The 23,416-nt window shown below is 36.6% G+C and overlaps 1 protein-coding gene across 1 annotated transcript in view; it reads left to right on the plus strand.

The window, feature by feature from the left end:
- Window positions 1–17,721: 17,721 nt before the first annotated feature.
- The window catches only part of LOC149796499 (uncharacterized), a 40,516-nt gene continuing 34,821 nt past the window's right edge, over window positions 17,722–23,416 (plus strand). The window contains exon 1 of the mRNA XM_089960618.1: window positions 17,722–17,805. Coding sequence (XP_089816744.1) covers window positions 17,722–17,805 — 84 coding nt within the window. The remainder of the gene's footprint in view (window positions 17,806–23,416) is intronic.

Below are 23,416 nucleotides of genomic sequence, written 5' to 3' on the forward strand. Positions count from 1 at the left end.
CAATGTGATCAATTACAAGACCGTCTTTGATCTTTCCAAAGAAACACTCGAACGCGAACCTATGATTATAATAACTTCTTTTTCCCAACAGCAAACATTAGATAACCAGAATTATTAACAAAACCAACTGGTTTTTTCAGCCTGCAATTTCTGACTATTCCCTCGCGATTCGCTTCGTAATTTTTAATGGTTGGATGTGGGACAAATTCTTGGCTGGTTTATATAATAATATATTTGTCTAATTTATAATTTGTCTGAAAACTTAGTTAAATAATCACGCTCGCATTTCAACGCAACGTCGTTATTTTTTTTATTTTTATTTTGTAATATCGCTTGAGTTCACGGTATCGTTTTCCTCCGCCATTTGCACATCAATGTGTTTTACCCCTGACCCCAACACCACATCGCACCAACTTCCCCTTCAGACGCTTTGCGAATGGTTTCCTCAGAATTCACCTCTGCAGGATTTATTACAAGGAATTACGGACCCAACTTGAAGCCACTTGCATTTATTCATTCTATATATAATATTTTCTTATTTAAATATTTGTCTTAAATATAATATGGAGGAATTTGAAAGATTATCTACCATTGGCACCGGGAGATTCGATCTTGACAGACTAACCCCTGACTCGCGACGACCAGACCTGACTGATCTGTTTGATATTATCAGGAATGCCAAAAAAGAATTCCGCGACGACGGCGCATCTCACGTATGGTCGTCAATTAAAATTATACGCGACACCGAAGGTGTCAATGTCGTTGACGGAGTCATCGATGCTACAATGAATGATGCACGGGCGAAAACAATTATCAATTATCTCCCCCATGATGAACATCAAGGCAGTCGGAAATATTTTTTCTGAATAAAATTTATTGTGCAAGCAGATTCCGATACGTGGATTATCCGTGACAAACTGGACCCTGTCCTTGCTAGCGGAAAGACCATTCTGTTAAGTAAAGATTCCAAACCAGGAATGCTGACCGGGATTGATAAACCATATTACGCTCGAGCATATCCTGTGACCGCAGTCATTTATGGAATTTATCCGATAAAAAAAAAAAAATTGATAAACTCACCCCGATGAGGACGACTACGTCGTTGACGACTTCGTCATCGGGGCTGAATTGTGTAGCCGAGCGAGTAATGGAACATTTTAAAAATGCGATGCGGAGAAACGGTTTGACTGCGCTAAGACAGTCCAAAATAATAGCGTGGGCTGAGCGAGTCAAATACACAGGAGCGTCAATAAACGATGTCGCCGAGCTAGAAAAAGCATTAAGATTTCCCATAACCGTAACAACGATAACAGTGGATGTATTATACAAATCGAAATATAATCGATACGGAGCTCCAATAAAAATCATTGATCATAACGCTCACGCTTGGACTAACGCAGTTACGATATTTCCGCGGGATCGTGTTGTGAAATATTATCAGGGAAATGTATTTGATTTTATTAAACAGGTAAGTAAAACCGACCCTCTGTCGATGTGGTTGTTTAAAAGTTCTTAAGATGGCGAGTATCATCAATTTGTAAAACCTAACGGCGAATTATACCAAACGGAGTCGTTGCAACAACAAATGAAAAAAACTCGCAGAGAAATATGTGAAAATCGAGGATTTTATAAACACCGAGCAGTTATTAACTAATTGTTTTACAGTTCCGAGTGTTGTCGCCCACGCTGCAAGAGAAAGAAATTCGTGGAGACCAACCCGAAGTGAGTTTCTTTCGGATATACAATTGAGTTGTGTCGAGTATGGACATGGCGGGCTGTGGAATACCCAGTATGACTACCGGGATATGATTTCTGTGGATATGACTGCGTGATACCCGGGAAGCTTTCTCGGGATGGGCGAGTGTAACGAATATTTTAAGCGATTTGGACATCCCACGAACTCGATGACACTAGTTGCTATAAACGGTCCTTTACCCGATTTTCCCCTGACAGGATTTGCTCGTGTGACTTCGTTTGAGTTCGCGGAAAAACTTCATCCGTGCTGTTATGTTTGGTTTGGCAGACACTTTAGTGAAAAGCGTTGGGCACCAATAGTGTTATTGCGATATATGCTTGACAGCCGAATACTGGTATCGTTGACGGTCAGTGAAGCAATCGTATCATATCGACCGCAGACTTCAGTTTGGTTACCAACACCGGAGCGTATCAGTCTCGATAATGTCATTGGCGAGTACGCACGAGAGAGTCTAAATACTCCCATGGATGTCATTGTTGGTCAAGCTTCTAAAGTTCTCGAGATGAAACTCAGCAATAGTGAAAAAAACAGCAAAAGATCTCGGACGAAGAATAATCGGTAAATTTACTCAAGGTGGTGCATATGATCATAAACTACATCACTCACGATTGATTATCGATGATGCTGAATTAAATTTTATAATTGCTGATGCCACTGCGAGAAATATATTTTGTAATCGAGAGGATGCGCGCTTGTCCGACGGGGAAAAGTTGGGCACAATTGTAAGTTATATTAGCGGAGAATCGCCTCAATACACACATTTAAGATCTTCGATGTTGGCTTATGTTTCTATAAATTTGCTATCAATGATAAATCGATTTCCTGACACGGCAGTTAGAGTTGCAACGGATTCATTATATATTAGTAGCAGATACTCAGAATCATTGGCTCGTTTTACAAGCAACGATGAATCATGGAGTTCGTGGAGAATAAAAGCGGAGATGTTACTTGGATATTGTGAATCCGCTCATGTTACGATTAAGGATAATTATTGTAAATCAGACTTATCAGAAATGTCTTCTGCACCATCTGTGTATGATCCAATCACTAGACACAAAACTGTTTATTTGAACGGACCGGGAGGGTCCGGTAAGACAACTCAAGCGATTGAATTATTTCGAAATTTGGATATGATTGTGCTAACACCTACACACAGACTTGCCAGGGAGATGAAACAACGAGGAGTCAATTCTTGTACTTGGCACAGCTTTTTCAAATACAGCGGTGGTGTATGGACTCCAGATCGAATGGGAACAAAATATATTCCTGGGAAAATAATTTGGGATGAGATATGCACAGTGTCGTTAGATATATTAAAATTATTCCTGGATTGGCTGCTAACAGCGAATACTGCAGTGATAATGTGCGACGATCACGGTCAGCCACCTCCGCTTGTTGGTCCATCTCCACATGATTGGTTAAAAGATTTTGTTGATTATTATGAAGAAGTGTCTGATGATCATAGAGCACTTGATGCAACGTTGAAGGAATTTAAAACATTAATCAGATTACAACCGAATAAAATTCAATGCGAAATTATGCGCGAGATGATTTCTGAAACTTCAATGAACGACTTTTGGAAAACATGGAAACCAGACGATTTAATAGTGGCAAGTAGAAAGATAGTTAGAGACACACTTCAACAACAGCTATTTCAATTACAACAAGAAAAATTTCCAATGTTGCCAGTGCCGTTATGTTATAGACCAGCTGATACGCGGTTACAGAATATAGATGTTGATATTCCTGGGAACATGACAGAGAAACAGAATTTAGTATTGAATGATATTGTGCTAGTTGATATTAATGCTGTCAAAGACGCACTAAAAATGAATAAATCCCCGTGGACGCTAGGATAGGCAATGACGATTCATTCATCTCAAGGACTGACTATCAGTGATACAACTGTCTGGATCGTTGATGATCGAATCGAATGGTCAAATTTAGTTTACTTAGCTGTGTCCAGAGTCAGAAGAATATCTCAACTACGAAGAATTGTCTTGGAAGAGTCAAACGCGGACAATGAAAACAACAGGGAGATAATAAAAAGAAAATTAGCCGGTTACAAACAGAGTGACAAAAAAAATAATCTCGATTTCGACCTTGATGTTGAATTTATCATGACACTGAAACAACAGCAGAATAATCACTGTGCGAGCTGTAATTGTATAATGCTATGGCAGTATTCGAGTAATAATTCAAGACAATTCACGGTAGATAGAAAAGATAACAGTCGCGGTCATACACACGAAAATGTGATGCTGACCTGTCTTGAATGTAATCGACGTCGGGGTGCAGGCACCCTTGGCGCCAGCGATAGTTAAGTGATCTAGGAGGTAATTGTGTGTCCTCGGGAATTACTTGTAATTGCTCACGTGTGAATCCACGTTGAGGAGCAGTCGAATCCAGCCTGTAGATTGCTGGTCTACCAGTGGATCTAATTATGTTAGATATCTTATGTGTCGTGATGCTCCAAATAGGATCAGTCGCTCTCGCTTTACCACCTTCAAGTTCACCTGGTTCATATAAATATCTCACAGTGACATCACCCAGTATTGGTTGTGCTGAAGAATCACGTTGTACGGATATATGTTTTTTTTTTTGTGATCGCGATGGCAGGTTTCATGTTGGTTGTTCGAGTAATTTCATTATTTAGCGCAGCTATCACACCTGGTAATCTTGCAACCCATTCGCGCGATCTCTTATCTTGAATGAATTCCTTCGCGTATTGATATCCAAATAACCGCTCAGCAAGTGTTCGATTAAATCGGTCAACAATTGCCTGATCACGATGAATTTCAGTATGTCTTCGTCTGATGGTAACGTTATGTTGCTTCATCAGCGATGATACTTCACCCTGAAATTCTTTGCCAGGATCAACTTGTAATAGATTTGGCCATCGTAGAGGTCCTCGTTGATAAATTCGTTCAAACGCAGAAGCAACCTCAGATGCTGTTTTAGTCGCTAACGGCTCCGCATCTTTGTATCTACTTGCAACATCAACTACAGTTAACGCGTACCTATATGTGTTTTGACGTCTTCGGATTTTAATAGTATCGTGTGGCAGAAATAATATATCAGCTTGATGAACTTCATTTGGTACACTAACATTAAAATGTGCAAAATGAATTTGTTTAGGACGCGGTAGATAAATTTGCCATATTGCCTGTTGGGATAACCAATTTTTAGCTGTAACTCGCGTAACTTTTGCTGCTTCAGCGAGTTTACTAATTGCTGCGCTACCTCTCCAATATCCTTTTGGGGAATAATAAATCGACTCCATTATAATTAATTACCAGCACCTAGCGCTAATTTACCTTTCATTGCGGATTTTATTAGCCAACTAGCTAACTTTTCTTTGAAAGATTTATCAGTGATGGCATTTAACGCGTGAATTAATTTCACATCCGCGAGATGGCGCTTTTGCAAATCCTTACTTCGGTAAGCTACATCATGCGCATGACACGCCTTATCAATAGCGTTTATCGGATACTCACCTGGATTGGGTTGATCTAAGGCATCAAGTCTGATATCAAGTCGGGTTCCAGGACCACAGTAATTATATCCTGGAAGATGTTTTTCTCCTGGGTATTTAGCCCACGGAGCTCCTGGTAATTTTCCTAACTTGGCTGCAATATCACCTCCTTTTTTTTTTTACTCGACGGAATAAATTTGAACTTTTTTGTACCGCATCGTTCACACTTGCCTGTAAGCGCAGATCGATTATTTTTTGTTGTAGTGGTTGTCATGTCTGCAGCTGGGGTACGTGTTCTACATTTCACACAATATAAATCCATATTATTTTATAATATATCTAATGGAGATCACTGACTTTTCTGTTACAAAACGACGAGAGCCAATCAAACATAACTCAGTACTACCAAATTCAATTCGAATGATAATTATAGGCCCATCTGGGAGCGGTAAGACGCAGTTGTTACTTAATTTAATAACGAAGTGGATGAAGTGGGATAAGTTTATTTGGTATCTCCATCTGTGGACGATCAGCGATGCTACAGCGTATTAAAAGATTTTAATGAAAGTGTAAAGTCGCTAAAGGACGGTGATGATGTTGTTGAATTTATTACTAGTATTGATGAATCACCAAGTATCGATGATATTGATGGGAGAATTAACAATTTAGTCGTGTACGATGATGTGATGTTAGACAAACAATCAAATCCTGCCAGGATATTCTCACGCGGCAGACATAAAAACGTGGATGTGATTTATGTAACTCAACGATATACACAAATCCCGAAAGTGATCAGAGACAACGTTAACATCCTTGCGCTATTTAACGGCGTTGACACACACACGTTACGAAATATACATCAGACTTGGTGCAGCGGCGATATGGATATAAATAAGTTTAAACATTTCTTTAGTCGTGCTCAGGCAAAACCACATGGATTTGTAACGATAAATTTACATGATCCTCGAACACGATATCGAGTCGGGTTAGATACAATTTTTAACTAGAGAGCAGCAGAGAGGGCGACGACAACAGCGACAATGATGACTTCGTCATTGCGTTTACAGCATCAGTGCGTTTTATAAAAGACTATTTCAACGTCTGACAGCTGTAGGCGGCGACCTCTCGAACTAGAGAGCAGCAGAGAGGGCTGAACAGCACCGAGTGTTTTCGCAAGATAGACCCTTGTATTAGCAGAAATAGTTGTATAGGTAGATATTTTCATGAGATAACCCTTCATGTCAGCAGAGAAAGCCTATTTTATCATGTATACTGAGTGGAGGGTTTATTTTGTGAAAAGAACCGCTCTATCTAAAATGTTCTCGATAGAAGGCTCTGCTAAGCGAAATAGTTTGTGGGATTCGCCCTCTCTGCTGCTACTGCATTCATTAGCATGGTGCATGGACACTCGTGAAAAAAAGTAAAATTAAAAACATCAATACCATTAATAACAACATCCGAAAGAAAAAGAAAATTTAAAACCAAAACAAGAATAAAAACCTAAAAACGAGAGACAATATTTACATAATGACTCATTAAACAAATTAAAAAATTTTTTGCCGTCTTGACAGAAATCTACAAAATAAAGATTTTATAAGCACTTTTTCCACCGGTTTTAACTTTATTTTTCGATGCCAAAATCCAAGTTTTTATAGCTGTTTCGATATATGTATTTACGCTGACGCAAATGAAGATAACGAACACCTTTGCTATTAGTTACTTGTTTTAATTATTTTAAAAAATGTCGAGAAAATGACTTTGTTGTACTTTGTGGGAACAAATAAACTTAAATACTCAATTCAAGGCAACTTTTCTCGCCTTAGCTTTTTATTTTTCTCAACGTTTTTGTAATTTGTTGTAATTTTTGTAACTGTTCTCAACTTTTCGTAACTTTTCGCACCTTTCGCAACTTTTCGTTACTTTTCGCACCTTTCGCAACTTTTCGTTACTTTTCGCACTTTAGTCATACCCGAAAATCCAAGGGAACCAAACTGTTTAGAATTTCAAATATATTGGCGGTTACGGGTAATATACTGAATGGAGTGTGCATATAATTCTTTAAGAAACAGTACCAATATGATAAATGCATTATGCTGAGTTGTACATTGACAATAATGCGAATTTGATGGCGTAGTAAATGGTTTGCTATACAAACCTTGCGGTACTCGGTATACACTATACAGTTTATGTATATCAACACATCTCTAATCAACATTTTCTTGACGGATCCTAATCGCGATTCAGGATAAACATTATACCATACCTCCCAATTCATTAATCTAACAGTCAAAATATATATGAGACAATTTTCCAAAAGAATTCAAAATGATAATACCTTTGTATTTATTTCATTATTAATAACTTTATCCACAGGGGATAGTACATGTATGAAAGTCAGTTGTAAGCAACGATACGAGCCCCTGTGACGTTATCTAGGTCAGATTAATTTTTTAGAATCCCCTGTAGGTACAGTTTTCAAATAAATTCATATTTGGTTTTGTGATGTATGACCAGATACCTTAAAATCTGAAGAAAATATAATGAACGAAATGACCAAATTTTGGAGTGTATTTCTCTACAAATATCTGAGTTGAGATTCATATTCCCCAGGCCATAAATATTGTATAGTAAATGTCAGCTTCAGTTTGTTACTGCAGTTTGAAAATCCTCCATTGTTAAGCAACTAATTTGCGAGTGAAAAAACAATGCTACCCTACCCAGTTCATCTGGCAATAACTTCATAAGTAACTGGAATGTTTGCAATTAAATTTGTCATCATTTATATAATGTACACCTGACAAAACTTCATGAAAATCTGAGATAGTCACCTGGGAAGAATTTTTGATTTGTGTGATTTGGTATGGAATGACTGCTATATATTATTGTTTCTTTATTATTTTTTTATCTTTTGCTTGTTGATATCATTTAAGATGACTGTTGTACACCTTTATAATTTAAAGTCCCATTCCACATTCCAAATCTGTTCTAGAAAATCAAGAAGAAATTTATCAGCAGTTCCATAATAAAACTGCTAAGGTGGCAAGGGCTAGTTTCATAAATTGGCCCCTGGCAAATTTCGTAACTTAAGGCTATGGTGTGACTTTTTCAGCTATTATTGTTTATGAATTAAAGATATGGATATATTTGTGAACTAGGTGTTTCAGGCTCGTGTTGTTCTTGAAATTGATATCAGGCATGTACACCTTCAAAAAGTGAAATAACAATAGTCGGCTAGGAAGAAGAGCTAGCCTTCCATTGCAGCAAACAAGTGGTTTTGGGGTACGTAGAATATCTCAAAAATGGCTTGAATGACAACTAATTTCAAATGCATCAGCCTGTTTAGTACACATTGTTTTGCAGAATTATCATCTAGGAAAATGGGCTTGTGTTTGCACTGTGAGCATCACATGCATGGTGTCAAAAATAACCTTCGGACGTGAAAATTGCAGGTATCAATTAGGGGTTGGTGTGTATAAACTTCTTCTGCTATGAACTGCCCTTGACTTCTCTCGTCAAGTGGATAATATTCTTATGCTTTGTTTTAATATAGGTATCCAAAAATATGTAGTTTTTGACCTGGCATTTGTGTATTTTATTCTTTTTTGATTTTTTTATACAAGTCAGTGATTGAGGCATTAAATTTGTGCATAAAAACTGCTCCATGCCCCCTAAAGGTTAAAGAAGGTTGATAGTTCTAAAACCTTATAAATATGCAATTTTCAGATTTTAATCTCATGAAGAAAGAGAAACATGATGAATTGTGCAATGAATCTTTAGTTAAGTGACATAAATCTAATAACTTTATTAGAAAAGAATATAAAATGATATGAAAATTTCAACTAAGTTTAAGAAAGGAGTTTCACATATTAAGAAATTAAATGTTTGAGTCTGCAACATGATACAATATGGTATGCAAAAAATGTAAGAAAACATTTTTTTTTTCTAAAAAGGACAAAATATACAGAGAAAAAATGATTTATTTTTATCTAAAAAAATGACAAAGTTTCTTATTGTCTAAAAATAAAGACTTTTTCTATTATGTACACATATTTTAAATTATTTCTCCTTGTTCAGACTACTACACCACCTTCTGAAACCAAAAAATTAAACAATACAATCATCTCTTTTTGTCCTTTTGTTTGAGTACTGTCACTTTTGCCATAATAATGACTGGAAATTTCCCATCCATTGATGATATGAATGTTAAATTTTGCCAAGATTTTGCGTCATTGAGAAAGTTTTGGATGACTTCATATTTTTCTTCTTCAGATGCCTCATCTTCTGTTCTAGGAATTCTTAGAACACAGGCATGAAGCCAATCTGACATGTTTCATTAGCCGATGCAGTAAATAGCACTTCATCATTCTTTTCCATACAACATCTTATGTCACAGTGGAAACATTTGCTTGAAGAAAAATTCTGCAATGATGGTTTTGCTAAATATCAGGGCTTGATATTCTTACTCTTTTGAAAAAAAAAGTTATCCCTCATTCCATAATTATCAAAGAATATTCTGATAAGTACCTGGAATAATTTAGATACTCGCACCTTCCCTTCCCACTCCTCATAAAAAGCATATGGTAAATACCTGCAGGACTATGGATATTTACTAACATGCCATCACATTTATCCCTTCAATATTTACATGTTATATAGACATTGATATATTATTGTTATTTTTGTTATTGTTACAACTGTTAATCTGTTAGTAATACTTGGGCATTTTTGTTTTCATTCAGAATAAATGGTAAAGAGTAACAATGAGATTGACACAATCGTCTTTATTATTTAATTTTTTCAGTTTTTGTTTATCATAGTTTCTTGTTTCCGAAGTTTTATATGTAGTTACAGATGTCTCATAGTGTGGTAGAACACTCACATGCCATGACTTTCTTGCACAAAATGTACACAAATGATTGGATGACCCTTTTTATGTTTGTGATGAGGCAACATCAGATTCTGGGATCTTGCTTTTGTTGTTGTTCTAGGGTTTAATACCATTTTTGGGATCTTGCAGAAAGTTGCTAAACATATTAAAAGAAAAATGAATTACGTTCTTCTTCATCTCTTTTGGATCAGTTAGATCTCCGTGTTCATAATCTACCTGGAATTGATTGTGTCTTCCTGTGTCAAAGAAGGAGAGACAGCATCTTCCATGAGGGAACTACTGTTACACCCTGTGAGGAATGACATATACTTCTAAGTTGATTAAGTACACTCCCACAAATAAGAGCAGCACCTTCCATGAAAAAGATAGATGGTTTTCTAGAAGAAAACCTCATCAACCATTATGGGCTTTAAGCTGTCTGGGATCAAGTGTACCCCCCTTGAAGCACCTACCAAAACACAAGCACTGTAGTGTTATGTTAACCTCAGTAGGTGATACAACTGAGCCATGTTATGGACCTTTGGGGCAGAGTTAACATTTGCCAACCATCTGAGGTGAGTTAATGGCCTGTTCACATAACTAAGAGGGTAATGTTTTTCTAACTTTTTAGTTCTGAGGGAGGTTCCCTCAGATCTGGATTGCCACTAATGTTAAGTGACTGGTCACCATGTACCACTTGCCAGGCACCGACACCATTGAGGGTACCGCTCACCAGACACTAGCATTAATACATGCTAAATCTAGGTATAGGGTCAGGCAGAGATCAAACTAGACTTGAACTTTAAGGAGAAAGGACTTCTTTTTGGACAGGACAGGGAGAAGTGAGAGCTGAACAGGGAGAAGTGGAAGCAAAGCAAGACATGCAATATCAAAGCAAGACATGCAATATACATATATATATGTATATATGTATGTGTGTATTTGTTTTCATTCTCTTTTTTGAATTTGCCCTCAATTTAGCTGGATGCATATTTGCAATTAACATTGGTTTTAAGCAATATTTTGTTTCAGGCAGAAAATTTTCCAAGTTGTATATACATTATAAATGCATTTTGTATGTGTGTACAAATTATCATATTCATGTGCAGTGTATTTTGACCACATGACTTTAAAAGAGCACTGTAGAAACTATACCTGTAATGAATTTTAACTGTTAGGAATAACTAGATTACATTAATTGCAAGTTAGTTAAAATGCTTAATCAACTACCCTTAAACAAGAATTATTTTATATGAGAACAAATGCACGTGTCTTCATACCATCTTGTTCGTCTCAATTTCTTTGTTGCCAATAAAATATTACCTTAACTATTTATATATAACAATCTGAAGCATTACAGTTTGTATATGAATGAACTAAGACCTTTTTCCAACTGAATTGAAACAGTCAATATGCAAGTCCACCCATTCTTAGAAGGGGGGGGGTGTGTCTTAAAATAATTCTAGCTTAATAATGACAGTCCATTGATCGGATTGCAAATTTATGGTTTTATTATTTGTCTACGTACATGTAGTAGCATCAGGAGTTGGTTAAAAAGTATCAACTTCACTGCTTTTTTCCCCATGTTTTCACAAAAATGACTGAAAACAGTTTTGACCTAACATATTACAGTGCTTCTCAAATTCCACAACATATGAGTGTCCCATTCGTTTGAGACCTAAATAATTGCATTTTTGTGAAAAAAATCTTCAATAAAATAATATTTAGACTTTGCTTTCTATAATAATAATAATAATAATAATAATAAAGACTTTATTTAGAGAAGGTAATTCAATTATTTACAGAACTAATCTACCTTGAGACCTTCTATCTGTTATGTACAATATATACAGTATATACAACATGATGTGAAGGGTCTGGCTTGACACTAAATTAAGTAATTTTAAAATTCAAAGTATCAAGCATGGAACACATTCACAGGCATCAGTGAAAACATAAACATATATATAAAACATAAAATATAATCCTGCATTGAAATATTCAGCTATGAAAATGATGTAAAATTACAGAAAAGCAGGCAGTATTTTTTGTACTAGAACTCTTCAATTTTCTAAAGATTTCATCCATTTAAGACATTGATTGTGAAAAGATGAAATGCTAGGAGCCTGCCTTATGTCACTGGGAATGTTGTTCCATACCAGTGGACCAGTATATTGAAAACTTTTTTTAAACAATTCCTTATTTGGCCTTGGTATAATGTAATTTTTTCTTCTTATGGACCTTAAATTTGGAGTGCCATCAGCATCTCTTTGGTGAAAGATATTCCTTAGATAGACAGGAATGTCTTTTCTGGATACTTTATACATCAATTTGGCCTTTCTAAGAAATATTCTTTCATGTATTGTTAAAATCTTTATATTATTCATTGCATCCTGAAAATTGTCTATACTTTGATCTAGAATTAAATGGCAAGCCCTCTTTTGGAATCTTAAAAGTGTTGTTTTGTTTGAATTAGAGGTATTACCCCAAATTACATTACAGTAGTCCAGATATGGCTAACTATAACTTTTATAAAAGATGACCCTATACTGAAGAGGAATGTATGTTTTGATATTCCTCAGTAGCCAAAGATAAGAGTTAACCTTTTTTGAAATATGTTTAATGTGAATAGACCAAGTAAGATTGTTATCCACGAATACACCAAGAATTCTATCTTGAGAGGTCATATCGAGGCTCACATTGTCAAACAGAACCTGGAGTTTGTCGCTATCTAGCCTTGATTGTTTTTGTTGTATTGTAACTAGTAGGTTTTTCGTTTTTTCTGTATTTATGATCATACTGTTTTCCTTGCACCATACTTGAAGTCTGTTAAGAGCATCTTGTAAGTTATTTTCATGTACTGTTTTGGTTTTACCAGTCTCAGACAGTGTAGTATCATCTGCATAAAGGTCATTGGAAGAAATTGAAGTTCCAATCCTAAGAGGTAAATCGTTGATAAATAGTATGAATAAGAGAGGCCCAAGGATAGAGCATTGTGGTACTCCACAATTAATATTTTTACTTTCAGAAAGTTGACCATTTAAAGATACTTTTTGCACTCTATCGGTTAAGTAAGAAGTAAACCAGTTTAGAAAGATTTCACTGCATTGATAGATTTTTAGTTTTTCAAGCAAAATTTCATGGTCTACAAGATCAAAAGCTTTACGAAAATCAACCATAATAGTGCCTACCATTTCTCCTTGATCTAATGCTTTCAGCCATTTATCAATCAAAGATACAAGTGCAGTTTCACAGGAGTGATTCTGGTGAAAGCCAGACTGATTATCATGAATAAGATTATAACTGTTTAAATAGTTGAGAAAAGAATCATGTACATGTTTTTCTAGTAATTTGGAGAGACAAGGAAGGATAGAGATTGGTCTGTAGTTATTTACATCATCTTTTGTTCCTGCTTTATGCAGTGGTATAACCTTGGCATTTTCCATGTTTGTGGAAATTTATTAGACCTAATACTTTCATTGCAAATGAAAGCTATACTCTCTACAATTGCAGGTGCAGCTACCTTTAGTAGCCTTGGTCCAATCATATCAAGTCCTGTAGCTTTACAATCATCCATTTTTGTTATATATTTCAACACAAATTCAGGACTCATTTCAGGAATTTCAAACTTTATATTGTTTGGTAGTTTTTTTAGCACAAAAATGTTTGAGTTCCAGATGATCAGATGAAGTTCTGGGTTCTTTAAGTTTTTCAGCAATTTGAACAAAAAAGTTGTTAAAAATATTTGAGATATCAGTGTAAATGCCCTCATGATTGAGGGATAAAATTTCAGCTTTACTCTTACATTTGCCTGCACCAAACCCTGTAAACACTTTCCAGATAGCTTTGGGATTATTTTGGTTTTCATCAAGCACTTTTTTATAGTGCGCTTATTTGGCTTGATGTATCATTTTATTAACTTTATTCCTCCAAACTCTATATTCAGTTTGATTTCCTACTGATTTTAGTTGGTTTCTTTGCTTTATTGCTTCTGAAATATCTGGGGAGATCCAGCCTGGCTGGTGGTCTTTTTTATCCTATGTGTTTTTAAAGGGGCATGCTTGTTCACTATACTGATGAACAGATCTGTCCAAGTATCTAAAACATCATCAATATCTTCAAAGATTTGGACTGTATTCCATGGAATCTGTTGCAGATCTTCTAGGAATTTAACAGGATCAAAGTTTTGAAAGGATCTATAAGTAATGGATTTATGGATATTATTTTTTGTTGATTTGCCATTGACTTTACGTGTTAGAAAAATTGCAAAGTGGTCACTTATACCAATCTTTGGAACCATTACTTCCAAAACATTTTCTTTTGAATTGGTATAAGTATGATCTATAAGTGTTTTAGAGGTAGATGTTACTCTGGTGGGTTCATTTACTAGTTGCTCCATACCTGATGAAGCAATAAAATTCATCCAATTCACTTTTATTTGATCATTGAGAAGGTCTCTATTTATATTGCCTAGAATGTAAAATTCTTTATCTTCTTTTGAAATTGTATCTACTTAAGTTCAAAATATTCACACCAATCAGTATGTGATGATGGGGGTCTGTTCACAAAACCTACTAAATAGGGCTTAGCTTTTCCTGGAGTGATCTGTAGCCAAATGGATTCTATTTCCTGTGTTTCTAGGTCTTCCCGTCTTTTACAAATAGTATCGGTTCTAACATATACAAGGAGCCCACCGCCACCTGTTTTCCTATCCTTTCGATAACGATTGTCGTAGCCATTGATGTACAAGAAATTTTCACCCTGATTTTCTGTTAACATTGTTTCCGAGAGCCCAAATAAATGGATATTATTATTTGGAGAGGTTAGCAGTAACTTCACTTGATCAATCTTTCCACGAAAACCCTGAATATTTAAATGACCTATGTGTAAAGTCGTATTTGAATCTGTACAATTAGCTGGTAAGTTTCCACATTCAGAACATGCATCAGCAAGAGGATCAAATCTGTTTTGACAAGGGATGCCTGCATGGTGTATATGACAGTCCTTGATAGATAGATTGGTCCTCCCGCTGAAGCTGAATAGAGTCTTCCTGTGGAGTTCAGATGGCCTCATTGCCCTTTTCCTATTCTATAAATCTATTGTGAGTTTTGGCTTTGTGTCCAAAGCTACCACACTGATGGCATTGTATTGGCTGTCTGTGCCTGCATTCCTATGGTGAATGTTTGATCTCACCACAGTAATCACATCCCAAAGTGTATTGACGGTACTGATATGGCTGATCATATCGTCTGGTGCTGTTTTGACCTACACTGGATTTATAGGGACGGATGAAGTTTGTAATGTGGCTGTAAGACCAGACTACACAAATGACTGTATTTATATTTTTTGCCAGTTTTTCCACCCCTTTGGTAGACAGGTGAATATTATCTCTTTTTCCAAATAAATGTTGCATCACTTGCCCCTCTTCATCCAGGAAACTCATGTAATTGTAAACAATATCACACTTCCATTTACTTGCCAGTCTTCGGATGACCTTATTGATATCTAACACATCACAATCTCCCCTGGGGGCCATTTCACACAGTGCAACCTGACAGCTTTGATTTTGCTTATGGATGTGTGTAAGTAATTGGTCATATAGTTCTTCAAAAAGTTCTAGATCTGTCTATGAATTGAATATTTTCCTTAATTTATTTACATAAATGTTTAGGAAAACAGACACTTCCCAAACTCAGTGATGTCTGCCATTATTTACCCCTTAAAGGTTCACATGGTTTCAAACTGATTTTCTGAAGAAAATAATGCACATGCGGCAGTTAAAATCTTCAGATGACTGATTCTATTCTTATAACACAAATGGCTATTTACATACTATTGTCTAAGTTTCAAAACACAAATTTGTGTGTTTTTTATATATCAAATGACGACTTGCAGAAATCAGCCATTGACAGTTGCTATAACCATAGACATATATAACACATCTCTGATATAACTTACTCAGAAAAGGGTTAATGGTCAATCATCTATCAAAACACATGTCTGTGAATGTGAAAGACTTTGTTGGTGCAATTGAAATTAACACCAACTATTTGATGGCTTGATGACTACATTTTGCCTTAAGCTAAAACAATACCGGAAATAATCTGCTAAGACAAGGGAGCATCTCAAAAATTACAGACACTCAAAATATACATCTACAAAATTGCTCTAAAGCACTCTCCGTTGCGGATCTATGCCATCTCACCTCTTTCTGCGTGTTTTCAAGTCTAGGATTCTGCCAATGTGGGTATGTGAGAAAGCTTGCCAATAGCTTCTTGTGGGTCGGTGGTTCTTCCCAGGGTTTTCCTGGGTTCTTCCTCCACCATTAAAATACTGGCTGCCATGCATAGCCTATCATCTGCTGAAGAATGGCGTTAAACCCCAAAACAACAACAACAACAAAATCGCAGGGCGAAGTCGCTTTTGCTTTCCTAACAGAAGATGAAGTTTTTATTTCTTAGGTGACCTAGTCACCCACTTCGCCTGGTAGAATGACCCCTGGGGTCAGGGATAGGATCACATTACCTTTTTATCCAAGCAAAGGGACAATGCCTGCTTTTCTGCACTCCTCCAGGGAAGATTAGGCTGATTTTCCATCCTTCCCATCATCCATTAAAACCCTTTTGGAACACGAAGTTTCCTTTAATAGGATGATGTAATCCTGTACCACCATGGATATCTTTTGGTGAAAATCAGTCATCATGGAAGGAGCATGTTAGTTTTCCTTTCCCTAAGAGGCCTTGAAGAGATGAGAAAAATTCTTGTCATTCAGACAAGACACCTCTTGAGGACAGTTTCATCACTTCGCTTGGAATGTCATGCAGCATCCATTTCACTACTTCACGGATTTCTCACAAGAATTGTTTCAGGTCTAACAATCATGTATCCCACTTAAATATGGAACAGGAAGATGATAATGTCTTGTCCCTGATATGTTCCCTAAGCCCACATTTTCATGTTTAGAACAACTTCCAAGGCCAATACCCACACCAGACCTGCTACGTGTATTACTTTCTCTCTCACCTATGGGCAGTTATTGTTATTATGGGGTTGAATGCCATTTTGCAGCACAAGATAGGCTATACATGGCAGCCATTATAGCTGGTGGAGGAAGAACACAGGAAATAACTACTGACACAAGGGAAGCTACTGGCATGCTTTCTTTTGTACCCACATTGGCTGAGCTTGAGACTTGAACCCACGCAGGCAGAGGTGTGATGGCAGTGATCCATGTAGTGAGTTCTTTAGGACACTTGAGGTGGTGCAATGGGCAAAGAACAAGAACTGATGAGACAAAATAAAGAGTGGTCAGTCCCCCTTTCTATACTGAGATCCTCTAGCTATATGGTTCATTCCCTCTCCTGGCCAGTAATAAGTACCCCCCACTATTGGATAATGCAGCCTTACAAGTGGGAACTTTGTCACAGAGATCATTTGATCACCTCACTGTTAAATCATTAGGGGCTTTAGAATCAAAAGGTTGGGTCCTTTGTGTCTATAGCATCACACACTGATCTATTCTCAGTGGCTTCCTTCAGTTAACTGAAAAATGAATCATTATCTGCACCTGCCTTGCAACAGCTGTTAGAAGCTGTATGAAAGACATCAAGATATGAACTGACTATGGCCATGGCATTGTCAGCTAAGTTCCTGCTGGACCTACATAGAACTGTCACATTGGAAACTCTGAAGTTTTGCTTGAGCATAGTAAAAATCTTCTTAAGGCTGCACCAATGGAATCTGAGACTTTATTCGAGAGTCCCATTCCTGCTGTTGCATTACAGGACTTTTAGGGCCACCTACATAGGTCCTTTGCACCCATTACCAGCCTGTCAAAACTGGCCAATAAATCAATGCAACCTGATCGAATCATTGGGGCAACCAAATTTTGAAAATAAGGGTATGCAACCACAACAACAAAACAGTCAGCTCTCCTAGTCCACTTCATAAAAATGAGATGTAGAAACTGGATTGGCAGGGGAAGAAAATATACTGGTACTGTCTACTCTCCCTTTTGCAATAGGTGAGAAGGGGAAGAGGAGGGGGTCCTTGGGGACACCTCGCCTCTCCTGCAGTGCATAACTCTTCCTATAACACAAGCAGGTGCTCCATTGGCCCTGTTTTCAAAGGACTGGTTGAGCATCTGTGCTTCACAGAACTCGCACCTCTCTGATAGATACCCATATTATATCAGTCAAATGTAATGAAGTTAAAGGAAGAAGTGCACCGTGCCCCCCCCCCTTTCAGTTGCTAGCATTCTGCTCCAGGATATTTCTGCTCCCTAAGGAGGGTTATAGATCTTTACCCCATAAACAAATTTCTGCTTGAGGAAACCCTCAAGACAGAAACAACATCAGTTCACAATGCTATAAGACTTGCATACTTGGCATTTCTTTTGATCTTTGGGATGCATATTTCCACATATCAAAGTTTCCTCAGCACAATGGATACTTCTGGGTTTTGATCAGACAGGAAGTATTTCAGTTCTTAGCTGTGTCGTTTGGTCAAGTGTCAGTGCCTTGGATCTCCACCATAATTATGGGAGTAATAGCTATGCACTTGAGGTATCTGGGGATTCCACTCATTTAATACTTTGTAAACTGGTTGCTGTACAACAATAAACAGTCCCTATTATGTCATATTACCTGCTGTTTGCCTGTAGTGACCTAGGACTTATTCCAAACCTAGAGAAATTAGATCTTTTTCCCCTCTCAGGATTTTGTCTGATAGGGTTCATGTTCCCCAGAAAGGATACACAAAATCCAGGATCTCTTCAAGACCTTACAGACCAAGATTTCATTGTCATTTCATCTTTACATCTCTCTCTCTCTCTCTCTCTCTCTCTCTCTCTCTCTCTCTCTCTTCTGGGAAATTTAAATTCTACAGCAGATCATGTGTCCCTAAGAAGACTCCATTTATGCCCTCCTCCTTTTCTAGTCTTATCAGTATGGAAAACTCACAAGACCTCTCTGTCAGATTAAATTTCTCTAGGGTTGACTTTTCAGTGCCACCTGAAGTGATCATGTTTAATTAAAACAATTTTTTCATGGTGTTTTCTTTGCAAGCCCCTAGAGTCTAGTTTTCTCTGTACAATGACATGTTCAATTCTAGTGTGGGGACTCATTTAGAGCCAGAAGGAGTACTTCACCAAGTATATTGACCACAGAAAGAAGTCTCCTAACACATCAACAATTTATCAATAAAAGCCATGTTCTTCACCCTAAAATGGTACATAGATTATGTCAAAGTTTCCCTTGGACAGCATATTATTCAAGGCATTCTTAAGACAACAAAGGAGGTACCCAAGGTCCTTCTCTCTGTTTGGAAGTCTGGAACCTTTGTTGGTAGAACCAGAAGTAATTACATTCAGAGTTGATCACATTCCATGAAATAAAAACATCCTTGCAGACAGTTTGTTCAGAACAGGCAACTGAAGGTAGTCCTAACAGAATGGTCTTTGTATCAAGGAGTTGCAGCTGCATTCAGTCTATAGGAGAAGTCTCCAGTGGACTTGTTCGCAATGAAAGCCAAATTCAAACTTCCATTTTATGTTTCCCCAGTCACACATTTCCTGTTGATATGACCTCTAAATGACAATTTGATAGGTCACTGACCACTCGTCACCAGCAGGTACATCTGGTTGTCTCCGTTTTCTCATAAGGACCCCATTTTCCACAAAATAACAAACTGGAACTTTTGTGGCTTCAGTTTCACAAATAGCTCTCTGAAACAAATGGGTGATCTCATGGTCTTTTTCCTGTTTGACAATGAGTGATTATCTTTTGTCACCCTGATTACAATAGAAGAAAATGTGTAGTAAAAGAGGATCATTGTGATCAATACCTTCTGACTGAGTAATGATTAGCACATTAAAAGACTGACCAATAAATTTGTCAGCTAAAATAATAATTCCTGATCAGCATCATTCTCAAGGGCTTTTTTGTCATAGCTCTGTTAACTGCACAAGCAGGATTAATATCAGGGATTGAAATTTCAATAGGATCAACATTTTAATCCAAGCAAAGCTTGTCAGTTACATATGGATTAACCACAACCTTAGCTGCATTTAGGTCATTGCCTAGAAATAAATGAACATTCATGGATCCTGAGACTAAAGTCTGATGCCAAATTGACACAGTGGAGAGGAACAATAACAAAGATGCACTCTACTACCTGAAGAACACTTTCTCTAGCAGAAGACTTCCCAGACAAAGGCAGAGTATCTGATAACAAAAGACACTGAGAAACTCCTGTGTCCATAATATTTTAATAGGCTTGGCAAAATCACCCATATGTGATATGAAACTTTCCGACACGAATCGTTTACAAGTCTGCAAAATAGAACAAGACAGGGATTTATTTGACCCAACAAATATATTGCTTTCACTACAAGACTGTGACCTTGACCTATCTGAAGTTAGAACATTTGGAATAGTTCAATCTTTATTATGTTGCTTAAACATGTATCAATCTGAAATGATGTGCAATAAATGCACATAGGAAGAGATAAGGATTTCTGATTTCCACAAGTTGTTGGAAGAGATATGGATTTCTAATTTCTACAAGTTGTCCCACACTGAGATTTAGAAGTGCTCATATGAGACTAAGGTGATTTTACCCCAATAAATGCTGAGAGGAAGTCTTTTTAACAAATGAAACTCTGAGTCAATGAATAATCATCAGTTGTGTGAGCAGCATTGTCCAAAGTTTCCACTTTTGCTTATCAGGATTGGTCTTGTCATCACTATGATTGAATTGAACTCTTCAATTAACATGACTTGTCTGAAGATATTGATATCTTTATCAATCTTCTTGGTTGAGCATCACCTACCAAATAGTTGTTCTTTTTCACTCAGTTACCATCTCATAACCCTTCAAGATATTTTCCTTAAACACATCATTATCACGCTCTGTTGTAATGGTGGTGAAGTGTAAACTTCATGAGTTTTGCCAGTAAGTTCATATTATAATAACAAAGTCCAATGCTTTTTCGGCCATTTAAAGTTTTCAGCAATTTTCTCATAGTGAAAGAAAATGTGTATCTACTTCTCTTTCTGAAAAGGGAATAATAACCAAATATTTCTGGTAACATCAAAACCAGAAATTGTGGGTAAATGTGGTCAACCTGCCAGTTCAGATTCTCTTGATCTCTTTTGCATTTCCCTAAATTCTTCTCTCTGTATCTTTATTTGCTTTTCTTCTCTCTGCATATGCATTTGTATTCCCTTCCTTTTCTCTCTGTCTCCTCCTTTCCTGTCTCAGCATTTATCTCTCTCTCTCTCTCTCTGTATTTGCCTCTCCTTTCCTCTTTCTGAATTTGCATTTCCTTTATTTCTTTCTGAAGCTGAAGTTTTGCTAATTTCAGTTCCATCTGGTTTTTTAATTTTAATTTCCTATTAAAACCAGAGACAGACTTGCCAAATCAAACCCAGATCATTAATATCCAAAATTCCCTTTCCCACCAAATAATGAATGAAACATTTTCTTTATTTCTTTCTTTGTTAAAGATGCTTTCTCTGCAGAAATATAATTTCTGACAAGCTGAAGCAACTCTTCTTCTTCATAGACTCTCTCCCATCCTAGGTAAGATTTGAAACAAAGTTTTTGGCATTGTGTGATATTACCTTTGAGTGCATCTAACTATAGGTGGCAGAGGATAGTCTCATAAACTTGCCCTTGTCAGAGTTAGTAACTTGAGGCTATGATGTATCTTTTTTCAGATATTATTGTTTAAAAGTTGCAGGTATGGATATATTTGTGAATTAAGTGTTTTAGGCTTGTGTTCTTGAAATTGATGAGAAGCCTGTATAGTTCCCATAGTTACTTTGCAGTATGTAGACAATGAAAAACCGCTCCTGTGGCCTAGTGGTTAGAGTGTCCGCCTCAAATGCAGGAGGTCGTGGGTTCGATCCCCGGCCGAGTCATACCAAAGACTTACAAAAATGATACTAACAGCTGCCTCGCTTGGCGCTCAGCATTAAGAGGTTAGAGTTGGGACTGGTCGGCCTGGTGTCAGGATAATGTGACTGGGTGGGACATCATGCTACATGTCTGCGGCATGATGCCCCAGTGCTAGACATCACTCTAAACTGCCACACTGCAGACAGCGTAGTGATATGACTGAAAAATTCTTAAAGCTATGTTAAAAATCTGTATCACACACACACAATGAAATACCAATACTTGGCTAGGACAAGAGAGCAGACAGATATGTAGTCCTTCCTTAATTAGATGATTTTTGTTTGTCCAGCAGTTTTGATAGTTAACAGTACAGATTTGTAATGGTCAATAAGACACAGTATATGCTTTGAATTGCTTATATTTAACACATGGCCTGAGATTTACTACCAAGGTATGCTTTGTCTGGCATAAAATGCTAAATAGCTTTTTTGTTATTAGTTTGCTTCTATTGAGGCAATATTTTTTCTTTATTGTATGACAGAATCTATTTCTGGTCTGTTTTGAAATTGAAAATAAAATGTAATTTTCAAAAGTACTGAATATTCTAGATTGTTGGTTTGTCACTACTTGGTAAATATGCTGCAAAGATTCCTATCCTTTAAACTGATGTGAAACAAACTAATGATGCCAAATAAACAATGTAAGGCACCTTTACTTCAATAACACCCATAAATAACTAACAGATTTATTATAATGCAGCATAGATCTGTATTATATAATGTTATTTTAATAACCTGATAATTTTTTCATACTGAGGACTTGTTATAAAACATATTCTTTAATAGCAAAAACACAAAAAACAGCAGGTACTATACTTAAGATTAATATTTTAATCCATGTAAAGGGATGTCTGAAAATAAATTGTAACAAAACTTATGAGTGATGAGGTTTAAGAAGTATAAATTAATAAACCTATGCATTAAAATTCACAAACTTATTCATTTTATGAAGAAAAGTTCCCAGTTAAAGGGATGGGGTCCCAAATCCTGGAGACAGTCGTAAAAATGTCTTAACAGTACTGATTACAATCTATATTGCTCTAGTAATAATATGATTTAGCTAACAGTTTTACAGCAAAGTTAAGAGGAGATAATTTTTATTCCAATGATATACTGGTATAGTGTCCATAAAACTATTTAAATAAGTAAGGGAACACTATTCATACAAAACTCCATGCTACAAGGGGTGGAGATGGTAAATACTGAAGAGAGAGTTTAATCTTTTAAGCTTTGATTGAAAAGCAAGTTTGGTAAGCGGAAAAAAATTCTGTTTAAATACTAGTTACATTTCATCTTTTAGTACTCATTATATATCACATTTGTTTTACCACATACATGTAATAAGATACAGCTAGTAT

The sequence above is a fragment of the Sinohyriopsis cumingii genome, chromosome 6, assembly GCF_028554795.1.
Source record: "Sinohyriopsis cumingii isolate HCF-2022 chromosome 6, ASM2855479v2, whole genome shotgun sequence".
NCBI lineage: Eukaryota > Metazoa > Mollusca > Bivalvia > Unionida > Unionidae > Sinohyriopsis > Sinohyriopsis cumingii.